Genomic DNA, 14,296 nt, shown 5'->3' with positions numbered 1-14,296 from the left:
ATAAAAAAATGCAACTAAGAAAAAAAAATCAACACCTAGTCAGGTAATTTTGACCAGATAGAAAAGAGCATAGATGACATTTTGCAATTTTTTAAAATGAATTTCCTTTCTCCTCTCCTGCTCTAACTTTCCAACCAGTTCACATGTCCAAGCAAATGTGTATGAAAAGTCTATTAACTGCAGTACGTAGATTTAAAAAAACCCCTAAAATAAAGCACATTTGGGAACTCTATCTGAATATATAAATTACCTGATCACAGTTTCTGCACAAAAGCTAGATTTTATTGTAAAGTAGTCACAATACATAAAAACACTGCAAATATTGGTTTTATTAGTGCTTTCTCCAAAGAATATTTCAAGGTAAAAAGTTACAAAACAGTGATTGCAGACGTGAGAATGTTCTAAGATAATAAAAGCCTTCATCTGTCTGTCCGTAATGCTCCAGGCCAACAGTGCATGTGCTGTTGAGAGGGCGCACGCTGATTGGCTGCGAGGGTCCAGAGCGTTATGGGCAGAGGGGGAGAGGAAGCCGTCCCCCCAACAACAGCCAGCAGGGAGGGAGGGAGGGAGGGAGAGGGGGGTTTCCAGTGGCTGTGCCTCCGTGCTCCCTCTGCTGCAGCCTCCACCCGACCCTGAAGACAACCAGCAGGGCAGGGGAAGTGGTGGGGAGGCTGGGGGGGAAGTAATGTGAGAGATGATAAATATGTAACCAACTTACTATAATTCTCAAAACACATTAGTTGTGCCAGCGATGTCAGCTTTAACATCAATCTACTCAGAATACTGCTACTAAAAGCCATGTCCATGGCTCACCACTCAGACCACATGAATCTCATTTTGATATTCTTCACCTCTGTAGCAAAAGAACCAAGACCTCCTGCCTGCCTGCCTTTGAGGCCTTCATAATTTGACCTTATTTAACCCTTGTTACTTATTATCTATCATAGTTAGGTCGCTTTTCACTGGACTAAAGAAGCAGTAGAATTTGGCAGCCCCCTGGGTGACTGAGAAGCCTTATTTAGGATCACACTGCTCACCTCCGTAGTATGAGGAAGGGGCTAGAAAAGGTGTCCTAAACATTGTCTACTTCACCTCAACCTCGGTCAGCACATCACAGCTGATGGGATCCCACTACAGCATTCAAAGACCACACAAAAAGACAAAAAAGACAAAGGTGACACCACTCACCATTAGTGCTTGGAATGTGCGCATGCTAATGGACTGTACAACAGCAGATAGACCAGAGAGAAGAGCAGCTCTAGGTGGTAGAGAACTGGCCAGGTTCAACAGGCCCCGAGTGAAACTCACCTAGCTAAAGAAGGACAACCAACTGAAAAGGAGCTGGCTACGCACCTTTTTCTGGAGTGCCTGTAGTAAAGGAGAGTAATGTGAAGCTGGTGTTGGGTTTGCTATCAAAACACAGCTAGCCAGCCAGCTTAGAAATCTCCCAAAGGGAGTGAATGGCAGACTCAGGCTAATGAGACTTCCACTGCCTGGGAAAAGATGCGCAACTAATATCAGTGCCTATGCACCCACTACGACCAACCCCGATGTAATTAAGGACAAATTTTACAAAGATTTGGAGTCTCTTATCACAGAAGTGCCACAGACAGATAAGCTCATCATCCTTGGTGACTTTAATGCTAGACTTGGCACAGATCAGTGGCCAGGCGTCATCAGAAAAAATGGCCAAGGGAAATGCAACAACAATGGGCTTCTCCTGCTGAGGAAATGCACTGAACATGACTTACTCAACACCAACACAGTCTTCTGTCTGCCAAACCAGAACAAGATGTCTTGGATGTACCCACGCTCCAAGCATTGGCATTTCATTGATTATGTCATCATCAGGAGAAGAGACAGACAGCATGTCAGTGTGACAAAAGAGAGAAGTGCAAAATGCTGGACTGACCACAGGTTCACAGTCTCCAAACTAAATATTTGGATACATCCGAGTAGACAACCACAAGGCAAAAAAGCACCCAAAAAGTTCTATGTCTTCAAATTGCAACAAGAAATGTGAAATAGGCATCTGTTGAAGAACTATGCAGCCAACTAGTAACAACTGATGTAAATTCAAATAATATTGAGGAAAATTGGGCATCCTTCACAGACTGTCTACTCAGCTGCATTCAATACATGTGGTGGGACCAAGAGTAAACATCAAAATTGGTTTGATGAAAACAATACAGACATAGGGAGACTACTGAATGAGAAATATCAGCTTCATAAGGCCTGCTTAGAAGACAGCACTTCAACATCTAAGAAGGTAACCTTCAATAACATCAAGAGGATTGTCCAATGCAAATTCAGAGATGCAAAACTCATGGCTCAGCAACAAGGCAGATAAGATTCAGTTCTATGCAGACAGGAGCAATATGAAGAACTTCTATAACGCTCTGAAGGCGATCTACAGGCCATGGTCATCAGGAACATCTCCAATACTGAATGCTGATGGCACCACATTGCTCATTGATAAAGGAAAGATACTGCAGAGATGGGCAGAACACTTCAACAACATTCTCAATCAACAGTCATCTATTAGTGAGGAGGCAATCTATCAGTCTCAGGTAGACATCAACATCTCTCTTGCTGATCCTCCAACGCTGACTGAGACTGAAAGCAATTAATCTGTTGTCAAATGGTAAAGCACCCAGAACAGATGCTATACCACCAAAGGCCTACAAGGCCAGAGGCACACGCATGGCTTTGAAACTGACTGAACTCTTCCAGTCAATGTGGACTCAAGGTACTGCACCCCAGGAATACAAGAGTGCATCTGCACTTGTACAAGCAGAAAGGCAATAGACAGTCATCGGGCCATCTCCTTGCTGTCAATAGCCAGTAAAATCCTTTCCAGAATTCTGCTGAATAGCTTTATACAACACATTTAACAAGGGCTCTTACCCTTGGGTAAGGTGTGGTTTCAGGAAAGGATGTGGGACCATAGAGATGGTGTTTGCAGCTCGTCAACTTCAGGAGAAATGCCAGGAACAGAACTCCAACCTATACGCGACTTTCACTGACCTGATAAAAGCATTTGATACATTCAGTTGGGAGGGCCTTGGGAAGATCATGGCAAAATTCAGTTGCCCAGAGAAATTCATCACAATGGTTTGGCAATTCCATGATGGCATGCTTGTTCACGTTGTAGATGACAGAGTCATCTGAACCATTTCCAGTCATCAATGGAGTCAAGCAGGGCTATGTGTTGGCCCCAACTCTCTTCAGTATGATGTTTTCTGCCATGCTTACAGATGCCTTTCATGACTGTGACACTGGGATTGACATCAGCTACTGGACTGATGGCAAACTCTTCAATTTGAGAAGACTACAGGTGAAGACAAAAAGTTACAAGAAGTGACTGTTCGTGATCTTCTGTTTCCTGATGACTGTTCCCTGAATGCCAAATCTGAATCTGATATACAGCCGAGTATGGACCATTTCTCTTCAGCTTGTGACAACTGTGGTCTCGCAATCAACACTAAGAAGACAGAAGTGATGCACCAGTCTGCACCAGGAAAGCCTTACACAGAGCCTACCATGACAGTGAATGGCCAAACCCTCCAGGCAGTGGACAAATTCACCTATCTTGGCAGTACACCATTATGTGCAGTTTACATCAATGATGAACCCAATGCCAGAATTGCAAAAGCAAGTGTAGCCTTTGGCAGACTACATACAAATGTGTGGGAGTGCAGGCATCAATCAACAAACAAAACTGAAGGTCTAAAAAGTGATTGTGTTGCCAAACCTGATGTATGCATGCAAAACCTGGACACTGTGCAGGTACCACGCTACGAAGCTGAACCACTTTCGCATGGGCTGTCCGAGGAAAGTGATGAAGATAAGATAGCAAGACAAGATCCCAGACACCAAGGTTCTTTAATTGGGCAGGCATCCACATTCTGTTGATGAAATCACAGTTGAGATGGGCAGGCCATGCCACAAGAATATCAGATGAGTGACTGCCAAAGATCTTTTATGGTGAGCTAAAGAAGGGAAAGCGCTCTCAGGGAGGTCAAAAGAAACACTTCAAAGATTCCCTCAAGTCACCCCTGAAACATTTCAACATTGACCCAAAGTCCTAGGAAGATCTTGCTCATAGTTATTCCACCTGGCAAAACCTCATCCATATGGGAGCTACCATCTATGAGCAGAGAACTGCTGAGGCAGAGGAAAAGCACAAACAACATAAATCTTGCAACGGCCCCAAAGCAGCATCTCTTGCTCAGTGTGTCATAGACAGTTCAAAACACAAATTGGCCTGATCAGCCATTCACATGTTCACAGAAACCCAACTCAAAAGTGATGTCATGGTCATTTTTTAATTTGAATGACAAACAACAACAGTCTTTACCCTACCCTCCTCCTGTTCTACTGCTTTTGCCATCCCTCAGGATGTTCTCCTAGAAATACCTCCAAGCTTTTTCACAAGCTGTTTCACAAGGGGAATGGGAGGATTTTACCTCCATTAAAATCTGAACTCCTAACTTATTTTCCTTCAAATCCCTCATAATCCCTCTTGCCTTTGCCAAGATGCCTATATAATCCATCCTGCTGATCATAGCTGGATTAGTGACAAATTGCAACTCTTCTCTTATCCCAATTTTATCTTCCTACTTTATTTTTCCACCAAGTAACAACCTGCAAATTACTAAACACTTCTAACTAGGCACTGTCAATTCTTCACTAAAATCTTTTGTTGCTTCAGTGTATTTCTCGCAAACCCTAGCCTGGTTGCGTCTAAACTTGTCAGACTTTTGGGCAGGTAGACGCTCTGTATAGTGGCCAGCACAGCAGGGGCCCAATTCTGAACGAGACTTCTGTGCACTACAACAACAGACACCAATACCACCACCAGTCCAATAATTCATTTCTCCCATAAGTCTGTCCAAGCTATTTTTAATACTAGAATTTTCTTCTCAATCTGGCCCTTCAAACTATGGCATTTAAAGATTGACCATTATCACCACCATCTTACTCAAGAGATCTCCAAAATAAACAAGTCATTAATATTCACCATCACCCTTATCAGTCAGATAAACAATAAGTGAACCCTCAAAATGTGCTCACACTCAAAAGGAGCAAAGGATTTTATTTTTGTAGCCCATCCTTCCTTGCCACATACTTCATATGCCACTCTCGTTCGTTGCATATGATCTAAAATTTATACTGCAAGCTCTTTAGAGCAGAGTTAGTATTTTTCTCCATCTTCCCTGAAGCATGAATGGATGCTAAAATAATGCCCAGTAGTTACTAAAGTCACTTGATGGGTACTCAGGTTTGCCATGGAGTGAGGAATAAAAGACATTAACTTACGGGCTATGGATACGCTTGCAGGCCTGCTCACAATAGCACCAACACTGTTATTGGCAATGCACTGGTACTGCCCAGAATTTGAAGGGCTGAGAGAGAAGATTGTCAAAGATCCTGGATGGACTTCTACTTGCTCCACCCTGCTGTCCAATTTCTCTCCATTAAACAACCAAGAAATGCGAACTGTGGAGGGTTCAGCCAAGCAATGTAGCTTTACAGGCCCACCAGGCTTCTGAACAGTGGACAGGGGCTCAGAAATAAAACGAGGAATCAAATCTAAAAGGAAAGAGACATTAAATGATTTAACATTAACAGCATTATCTCATTTGAACATTCACTGAAATCTTGTCCAGATAAAGTTAAGCTTTGACTTATGAAAGAATGGACCAAGTTTGTTTCATACGACCATAGGACAGTAGGGCTGGAAGCGACCTCATAAGGTTCTAGTCCAGTCCCCTGCTCGAGGCAGGATCATCACTGACTAAATCATCCCAGCCAAGTTTCTGCCTAACTCCTGAAAGTTTCCAAGCCTGAAGAATCCACAACTTCTCTAGGTTGACCACTCCTATGCCTTCTCCTATGCCTGACCACTCAGACAGGAAGTTCCTCCTCATCTCCAGCCTACTGCAGCTTGAGGCCATTGCTCCTAGGTCCATTCCCTACAGCCACAGAGAAAAGCCCACCCTCTTCAGTCCTCTTCAGGCTAAATGACCCTAGTTCTTTCAGTCTTTCCTTGTAAGTCCCGCCTCCCAGGTCCCTATTTTTTGTTGTTCTCTGCTGGACTCATTCCAAATTGTCTACATCTTTCTTGAAGCGTGGGGCCTAAAACAGGACACAACACTCCAAGGGAGGCCTCACCAGTGCTGAATAGAGCAAAAAATCACTTCCCTTGATTTGCAAGCGACATATCTGTTAACACAGCAGAGAATGCTGTTGACTTTTTTTCCCCCCCCCACAACAAGAGCATACTATTGGCTCATATTCAGCTTATGGTCTACTGTAACCCCCAGGTCCTTCTCTGCTGTAATGTAGCCTAGTTGGTCACTCCCCAGTCTATATTTGTGCATATAGTTATTCTGTCTGAAGTGTAGAACTTTGCACTTGTCTTTACTGACTTTCTTCTGGTTGATCACAGACCATTTCTCCAGTCTATCCAGATCATTCTGGATTCTAGCCCTGCCCTCCAGAGTGCCCACAATTCCACCTAATTTAGGGACATCTGCAAAGTTGTGAGCATGCACCTAATCCCATGATCCAAATCCATTAATGAAGATATTGAACAATACTGGATCCAGGACAGAGCCCTGGGGAACCCCACTTGATACCCCCTCTCAACTAGATATTGAGCCACTGCAGACTACTCGCTGAGTGAGATGATCCAACCAGTTACATATCCACCTTACAGTACTTTCATCTAATCTGTATTTCTTTAACTTTTTAATGAGGATATTGTGGGAGACAGTGTCAAAAGCCTTGCAAAAGTCAAGGTATACCATGTCCACTGCTCTCCCTTCATCCACAGAGCTTGTCACTATCACAGAAGGAATCAGATTGGTCAGGCATGACTTGCTCTTGGTGAATCCGCGCTAACTGTTCCCGATCATTTTGTTTTCCTCTAGCTCCTTCACAATGTACTCTTTGAGGACCTGCTCCATGATCTTTCCATGCATAAATGTCAGGCTGACTAGTCTGTAGTTCCCCAGATCCTCCTTCTTCCCCTTCTTAAAGACAGGCACTATATCTACCCCTTTCCAGACATCTGGGAACTCCCTCACCTGACCTCCACAAGTTCTCAAAAAGGAGAGCCAATGGCTCCAAAATTACCTGAGACAGCTCCTCCAGAATCCTTGGGTACATCCTGTCTGGCCCTGCTGACTTTAAAGTATCTAGCTTCCAAGTAATTCCTAATCTGGTCTTCCACTACTCTAGGCTGTTTGTCTCCTTCCTTATCTCTGGTGTCAACTGCAATCACCTACTGCTAGCTGCCCCTATTAGTAAAAATGGACATAAAAAGGCATTAAATACTTTAGCCTTCTCTGTATCATCTGTGACTAGACTGCCTTCCACATTCCCTAGAGAGACCTACAAAATTTCTTGTCTTCCTCTTACTTTTGACATACGTATAGAATCCCATTTTACTACCTTATGTCCCTTGCTATGGGTTTCCTAATTTTCTCCCTACATGTCAATGCAGTGCTCTTAAACTTTTACCTAGTACCATGACCAAGTTTCCACTTTTTATAGGATTTGTTTCGAGTTTCATCTCCTTGAAGAAACTGCTGTCTAGTCAGGATGATTTCCTATTGCATTTGTCATTCTTCTGCCGCATTGGGATAGCTTGTTCCTGCACACTTAAAAAGGGCCTACTTAAAGTACAGCCAGCTTTCCTGGACTCCTCCTCCCATCAGACCTGCCTCCCAGGGATCATGCCCCTTAGGTCCCTGAGTTTGTTAAAGTTTGGTTTTCTGAAGTCCAGTGTCCTTATTCTGGTGCTCTCTTTCCTTCTTCCCCTTAGGAACTTAAACTCTATCATTCCATAGTCATTGTCACCTATGTTACCTTCCACCTTCTTATTCTCAAACAATTCCTCCCCGTTTATGACCAGTAAGTCAAGAAGAGAGAGGATTTCTCCCTCCCCTCCATATTGGCCTCTTTACCATCTGTATCAAAAAGTTATTCCAAACACTTGGGGAACACTCCAGGAATTTGCTGGACTGCTTGTGTTTCCCTCCCAGCAGATGTCACAATAATTCAAGTCCCCCAGGAGGTTCAAGTCCTATGATTTGGAAGCTTCCATCACTTGTTTAAAGAAAGCCTCATCCACCTCCTTCTCCTCGTTTGGAGGCCTTGTTGCCCACCATAAGCCCCGCTGCTGTTCTCCCTTATGACCTTTACCCAGAGGCTTTCAATAGGTCTACCTTGCACTTCCTTGTGAAAAAGCACTTCCCTGACATCAGTCAACTATGAAGAGATGCATCTTGGCAAATGCTCACTCTGAAAGCCTAGGCCAGGGTGCACAAACTTGACAAATTCTCTTGTATCTAAGTGCAGTGATTGGTCACACCAGTGTGGTCAGTTTTTTGCAGCCAGAAAATCAAGTACCCATCAAATTAGAACCAGTTAAGGTGAGGACAATAAAATTACATATTTTACACAACCTTTAGACTCTGTGGTGGGGTGCAGCAGTGCCAATTCTTTCAGAATAGGTGTCTTTAGATAGCAGTAACATGTAATTCTCTCTTTTTCAAATGTTCTCTTGACAGATTTCCAGTACTAGAGATCAAAAAGCCCTAGGGAGATCTTTACAACAAAGAACAAAAGCTTGTAGCAGGCAGTCTGCAACAATAAGTTGTATCTACCCAGATATATGTAAAGAGGTAAGATGGCATTCAATTCATGAAAATGGAGAATGCTCTCTGAAATACCGAAATCAAGGAGCTGGAGAGTTTGAGTTCTCAAAGCCCAGGAAGCTTTATTTATTTGTAAATAACAAAATACTAGATTTGACCTCCAGATAAGTCCAATATGTTTGAGAATCACTTGAACAGAAGAATGTCTGCAGGGCTCCTGAAGAGACAATCCAGTAACTTGTAGTTGCAGCTGATTTGCCCTATATAAAATGAGTCTTGAAATAACCAAAGTACTAAGTCTGCTGAAATACTGAAGAAAGTTGCTGAAGTTGATTTCCAAAGTTCCCTGCTAACAACAGGGAAAGGAAGGAAGAAGCTGTTTTCTTCCATGGCTGACTTGCTGGAGAGGGCTTTAAACTAGGTACGTTGGGGGATGAGTGTGCAGGCAGAAACGCAAGCCGGGGGACAGCCAAGCAGAAAGGACGTAGAAAGGGCGGTCAGGAAGGTGGTGAGAGGCTGGAACATCGGGGCTGTGAGGAACTGGGACTTACCAATGGGGACCTTAGGTGTCTATACATAAACAGTAGGAGTATGGGGAATAAACAGGAGGAACTGGCACTTCTGCTAACCAATAGGGAATATGATCTCATCAGAATAAGAGACCTGGTGGGATGCCATGCATGACTGGGCTACAGGCTGCACAGAAGGAATCGGGTAGGGAAGAAGGGAGGAGGTGTAACTCTCTATGTAAAGGAATGATATGCCTCCTTGGAGACCCAAACTGGTTCAAAAGAAGGGCGACTCAAGATCCTGTGGGTCAAGATACAGGAGGAGGGGTGGGGGGATGACTAGGAGCCGGGGACTTGATGGTAGGCACCTACTACAGACTGCCACACCAAGAGGAGGAGCTGGGTCTGGAATTTTCCAGAGAACTAATAGAGGCTGCACGTTCAAGGGACATGTTTGTCATGGGTGACATCTGTTGAGAGGAGTACTCTGCCAGATCTGATTGGTCACACAGGTTTTTGACTTGCGTGGAAGAACTTTATTTAGTACAGGAGGTGAACAGGCTGACTAGGGGGCAGGCTTTGTTGGATTTGGTTCTAGGGATTTGGGTCTAGGAAAGGGGATGACCTGGTGGGAGATATGAGGATTGAGGGTTATCTGGGAGATAGTGATTGTGGCAGAAGGCCACCTCTGTTTCTCCACAAAAACTCTGCTCTGTGACAATTTGGTTAGGATGGGCCCTGCAGGGGGTACACACCTTACCCTATCTCTTTAGGTAACCTGAGCTGGATACATTCCTGAGGGAGGGGGAAACCTGCTCCCTCTGCCTACATGACAGGCATCACATACCTGGTTGAGGGGCTTGCCTGTCTGCCCAGCAACCAGTGATGCATTTCAAACTGGCTGGCTGACAGCCAACAGGTGCTGGCCTCCATTGGACCAAGTAAATGAGGTCATAAGGGCTATATAAAGTTAAGGACTGCCCAGGAGGGAGGCAGCAGCCATGAGGAAAACAGAGCGAGAGCGAGAGAGCGAGCGAAGAGCTGGACCATCTGAAACTTGCTCTCTCTCTCTCAAAACTCATGATCAAGGAATTGCCTGCCTCCAGAGGGAATCTCCACCTGCCTCTGGATACTTGTGAGTAAGCTACCTGAGATATATCATATATAAAGTTAAGGACTGCCCAGGAGGGAGGCAGCAGCCATGAGGAAAACAGAGCGAGAGCGAGAGAGCGAGCGAAGAGCTGGACCATCTGAAACTTGCTCTCTCTCTCTCAAAACTCATGATCAAGGAATTGCCTGCCTCCAGAGGGAATCTCCACCTGCCTCTGGATACTTGTGAGTAAGCTACCTGAGATATATCATGATATATAGCTTGCAGTAACTCAGATGCGTGATCAAAGGCTACTCCAGCCACCCTGTTTGCTCTGTGGGATTTCTCTGATACTACTCAACTCTGTACTCTATTCCAACCCCACTCCTTGTAACCAATAAAGATCTCCTTTGTACCTAGCATGGGAGACTTATTGGGAGCGTGTCTAGATTATGCCTTGGGATCCCCTTGGTTTGGCTGACTAAGGGAGACCACTACTTGCGCTTCTGACTGAGGGAAGCATCCCAACTTCTTGAAGTGAGCCAAGTACCCTTGAAGGCTACTATGCCTGCGTTTCCAGGGGGCGCAGTGCCAGAATCAAGCCCCGTTCCTGGGTGATGGCAGGCTCTACCGCCAGGCTAGCGGGTGTGCTCCAGGAAGGGGGTCGGCCAGATGCAAGGCACCCCCCCGGAAGGCACTCAGAGCCTGGAAGGTGCTCGGGCACAGTGAGGTGGGTGACTCAGCGCAGGAGCACCCCCAACTGGCCTGCCACAACGATCAGTAGGCCTGTGTGAAAAGGGAAGTATTCGATTCAGATTCGGCCGATTTGGAGGACAGTAATTTGATTCAGAGATTTGGATCACTGTCCTGAATCGATTCAGCTGAATCAGCTTTGGAAGATTCAGCACTGATTTGAAGAGATTCGGTGATTCAGTCATAGGCTATAATGTGGAAAACAGTGAAATACCTAGAACTTTGTCATTTTTTTGCAGATTTGGATGAAAACAGCAGGGATGGTAGCCCCTTCTGAGCGCATGATGTTTGCCAAGTTTCAAGGAGATAGGTGCGGAGGTCTCTAGGAAACTGCACCTCGAACTGCTGAAAGCAAAACTTGTGTCACCTGTGTGTGTTACGGCAGATTTGGATGAAAACAGTAGGGATGGTAGCCTGTAACAGGGGGCCTTCCCGGTGCTGGTTAGATCTCTGCCTGCCCACCTGTTTCTGAGCCAGCTGCCCAGCCCTCTTTTGCTCAGGCAGAAACAGCTCACAAAAGGGACAGAAAGGCTGCAGAAAGAGGTTTATATGCTTTTTCTACATCCCTCCCCCAGAGCACTGTGACTGGAAGGGGACTCAGGGAAAGATCACAGTTACTGGCCAGCTCCAGATGTCAGTCTTTTCCCCCCTGCTTCCCCTCCCTCTTCTCAGTTTCATTCCCCTGAAAGACTGCCTTCTGAATCTCCAAATCTTTTTCCGAATTGATTCAGAGGTTATTTTGGTCTCCTAATTCTATTCAGATTTGGTGATTCGGCCTCTGAATCGAGCCAAATCTTCTCCAAATCCAGTTGGTGACTGAAGCTGATACAGGGAGCAGGGGGAAGACCAAGGGAAATGTGGGGCCCTTGCAGAATGTGACAGGACAACTGATAACAGTTAGGAGAAAGTTGAACTCTGTAACAAATACTCTGTGTTGGTGTTCCTGCATACAAATGGTGGTCACCTGCCTAGTGGGATACTGGATGGATGGTGGGGCACAGTTGCCAACCAATGGTCAGTGTCGAACTGGTGAGAGAGCACTTAAGAGCGGCTGAATGCCTTCAAGTCAGCAGGATCAGATGGACTACACCCAAGAGTGCTAAGGGAATTCACTGGAGTCACTGTGGGACCATTGTTGAAGGTATTTGAAAACTTGTGGTGCTTGGGAGAGGTCCCAGAACACTGGAAAAGGGCCAATGTGGTGCTAAACTTTAAGAAGGGGAGGAGGGAGGATCCAGAAAACTATAGGCCAATCAGTTTAACTTCAATACTGGGTAAAATTTTGGAAAAAATTATCAAGTTCATTTGATTTGAAAAAATCATCATGAGAGGATGGCAGAAGGCATGATGCTGAAGGATAGCCAACATGGTTTTGTTGTGAACAGGTCATGTCTGATCAACCTTGTCTTCTTCTATGATCAAGTAACAAACCACTTAGATGTGAGAGATGCAGTTGACGTCATATAGTTGGATTTTAAAAAGGTCTTTGATATGGTCTTCCATGACACATTTATAAAAAACTGGGGGACTGTGGGCCAGCAGAGTCCACGGTCAAGTGAGTTGGGAACTGGCTAAAGGGTCGAATCCAGAGAGTGTTAGTGTACAGGTCTGTATCATCTTGGCAGGAGGTAGCCAGGGGTTCTTGGCCCCGTGCTGTTCAACATCTTTATCAACGATTTAGATGAGGTTTTGGAAAGCATGCTGGCCAAGCTTATGGACAGTACTAAGTTATGGGGAGAAGCGGTCATGCTAGAGCAGGAATTCTCAACCAGAGCGACATGTACCCCTGGCGGTACTTGAGAAGGCCCTAGCGGGTAGGCACAGGTGGGCAGGGATGGAACACTGCCATGCACGATCTCACACTGCTGTGCAGGCACTGCCCGCCTGGCTGGACCCGGGGTGGGGAGATGGGAGAAGCTCGCATGCGGCAGCTGCTGCTGCTCCACACCTGGCCATGTGCCACTCTCTAATAATGATTAAGGGCCTGGAGGACAAACCTTATGAGGAAAGACTAAGGGATCTGGGACTGTTCAGCCAGGGGAGCAGCAGACTGAGGGGGGTAGCTGTCTATATTTATGTAAGGGGTAAATATCAGGAGCTGGGAGAAAAAACTGTTCACTAGGGCACCCCAGGGAAGACAAGGAGCAATGGCCATAAAACTGTTAGAGGATGGTTTCAGGTTGGATGTAAGGAAGGTACCCTTCTTTATGATAAGGATAACCAGAATCTGGAATGGACTTCCAAAGGAGGTGGTGCTGTCCCCAACCTTGGAAGTCTTCCAGACGAGACTGGACAGATACCTTGCTGGGATCATTTGATCTCAGCAGTATTTCTGCCCAGAGCAGGGGTATGGACTCAATCTTTTGAGATCCCTTCCAGCCTTTAATTTCTATAAATACAGTGGTACACAAAAGAATCCTACTGACTTCAGTTCTGTTAGAAATAAAGAGAAAAAAGAAATCTGTTTGCCAAGCAAACAAAAATGCCAGAGAAAAATGTTTTGTAGATTGTAAGTGTTCTGTAAATAATTATACTATATAGTATGGTTCATACTGATATTAAGTGACACCTGGATAGAAAGGAAGCTTCCTGTGAGTGGTTCCACTCAATTCAGTTTCCTTCTAAAATTGGCCCACTCCCACACTGTTAACATAGATCATTTTCAGATGAAAAACTGCAGTTATTTTCACACTGAAAAACTACAATGACTCTACATGTAGTTAGCTTTGAAGTACAAAAATGCTTTATCTAGCCCCCTAGTGCAGCAAATGAGATGGTCTTTGAGAGAAGAGTAACGGTTGTTCTAAGCTGTGAATGTCTACCAGTAAAAGTCTGCCAGCAAATAGTGCCAACACTTAAATCTTTGCAACTCCCTGTCTTTAGCTTCTTCAATCAACTACAATTTGAATATGTACAAACATTCAGGAAGGTTGGGGAAGGTTAGATAGAGTTAAAAATGGCCACCCAATCAAAGGTAAGTTGGGATGGGGGGATTGCAGGAGCTTGTAGGCAGGGGGGTGGGAAATTGGTCAGCAAGCAGACTCAGGATGGATGAATGGATTACTGAAGGGGGCAAGCAGAGTCTATGGAGGGGTTGGGGGCTCTCCCCCCTAATCCCCAGGAACAGAAGCTATTTTTAGCTCCCAAACTCCCCCACCCCAAGATGACATCCCCCCGGAAAACCAATACCCCTCTACCGGCGAATGCTGGTAAAAACTGTAACTGGCAGCAGCTTGCAGGATTGGGGGGGGAGGGAGGCAGGCTCAGGGGGGTGG

General features: G+C 45.1%; 1 protein-coding gene across 4 annotated transcripts in view; it reads right to left on the bottom strand.

Moving 5' to 3' along the window:
• CDON (cell adhesion associated, oncogene regulated) overlaps positions 1-14,296 on the bottom strand; it is a 103,456-nt gene that overhangs the window by 53,057 nt on the left and 36,103 nt on the right. For all 4 annotated transcript variants that reach the window (XM_025216306.1, XM_025216309.1, XM_025216308.1 and 1 more), the window contains exon 3: positions 5,323-5,595. In XM_025216306.1, coding sequence (XP_025072091.1) covers positions 5,323-5,595 — 273 coding nt within the window. The remainder of the gene's footprint in view (positions 1-5,322; positions 5,596-14,296) is intronic.

Source organism: Alligator sinensis, unplaced genomic scaffold (genome assembly GCF_000455745.1).
Source record: "Alligator sinensis unplaced genomic scaffold, ASM45574v1 scaffold1368_1, whole genome shotgun sequence".
Taxonomy (NCBI): domain Eukaryota; kingdom Metazoa; phylum Chordata; order Crocodylia; family Alligatoridae; genus Alligator; species Alligator sinensis.
This window is presented reverse-complemented; position numbering and strand designations above follow the sequence as displayed.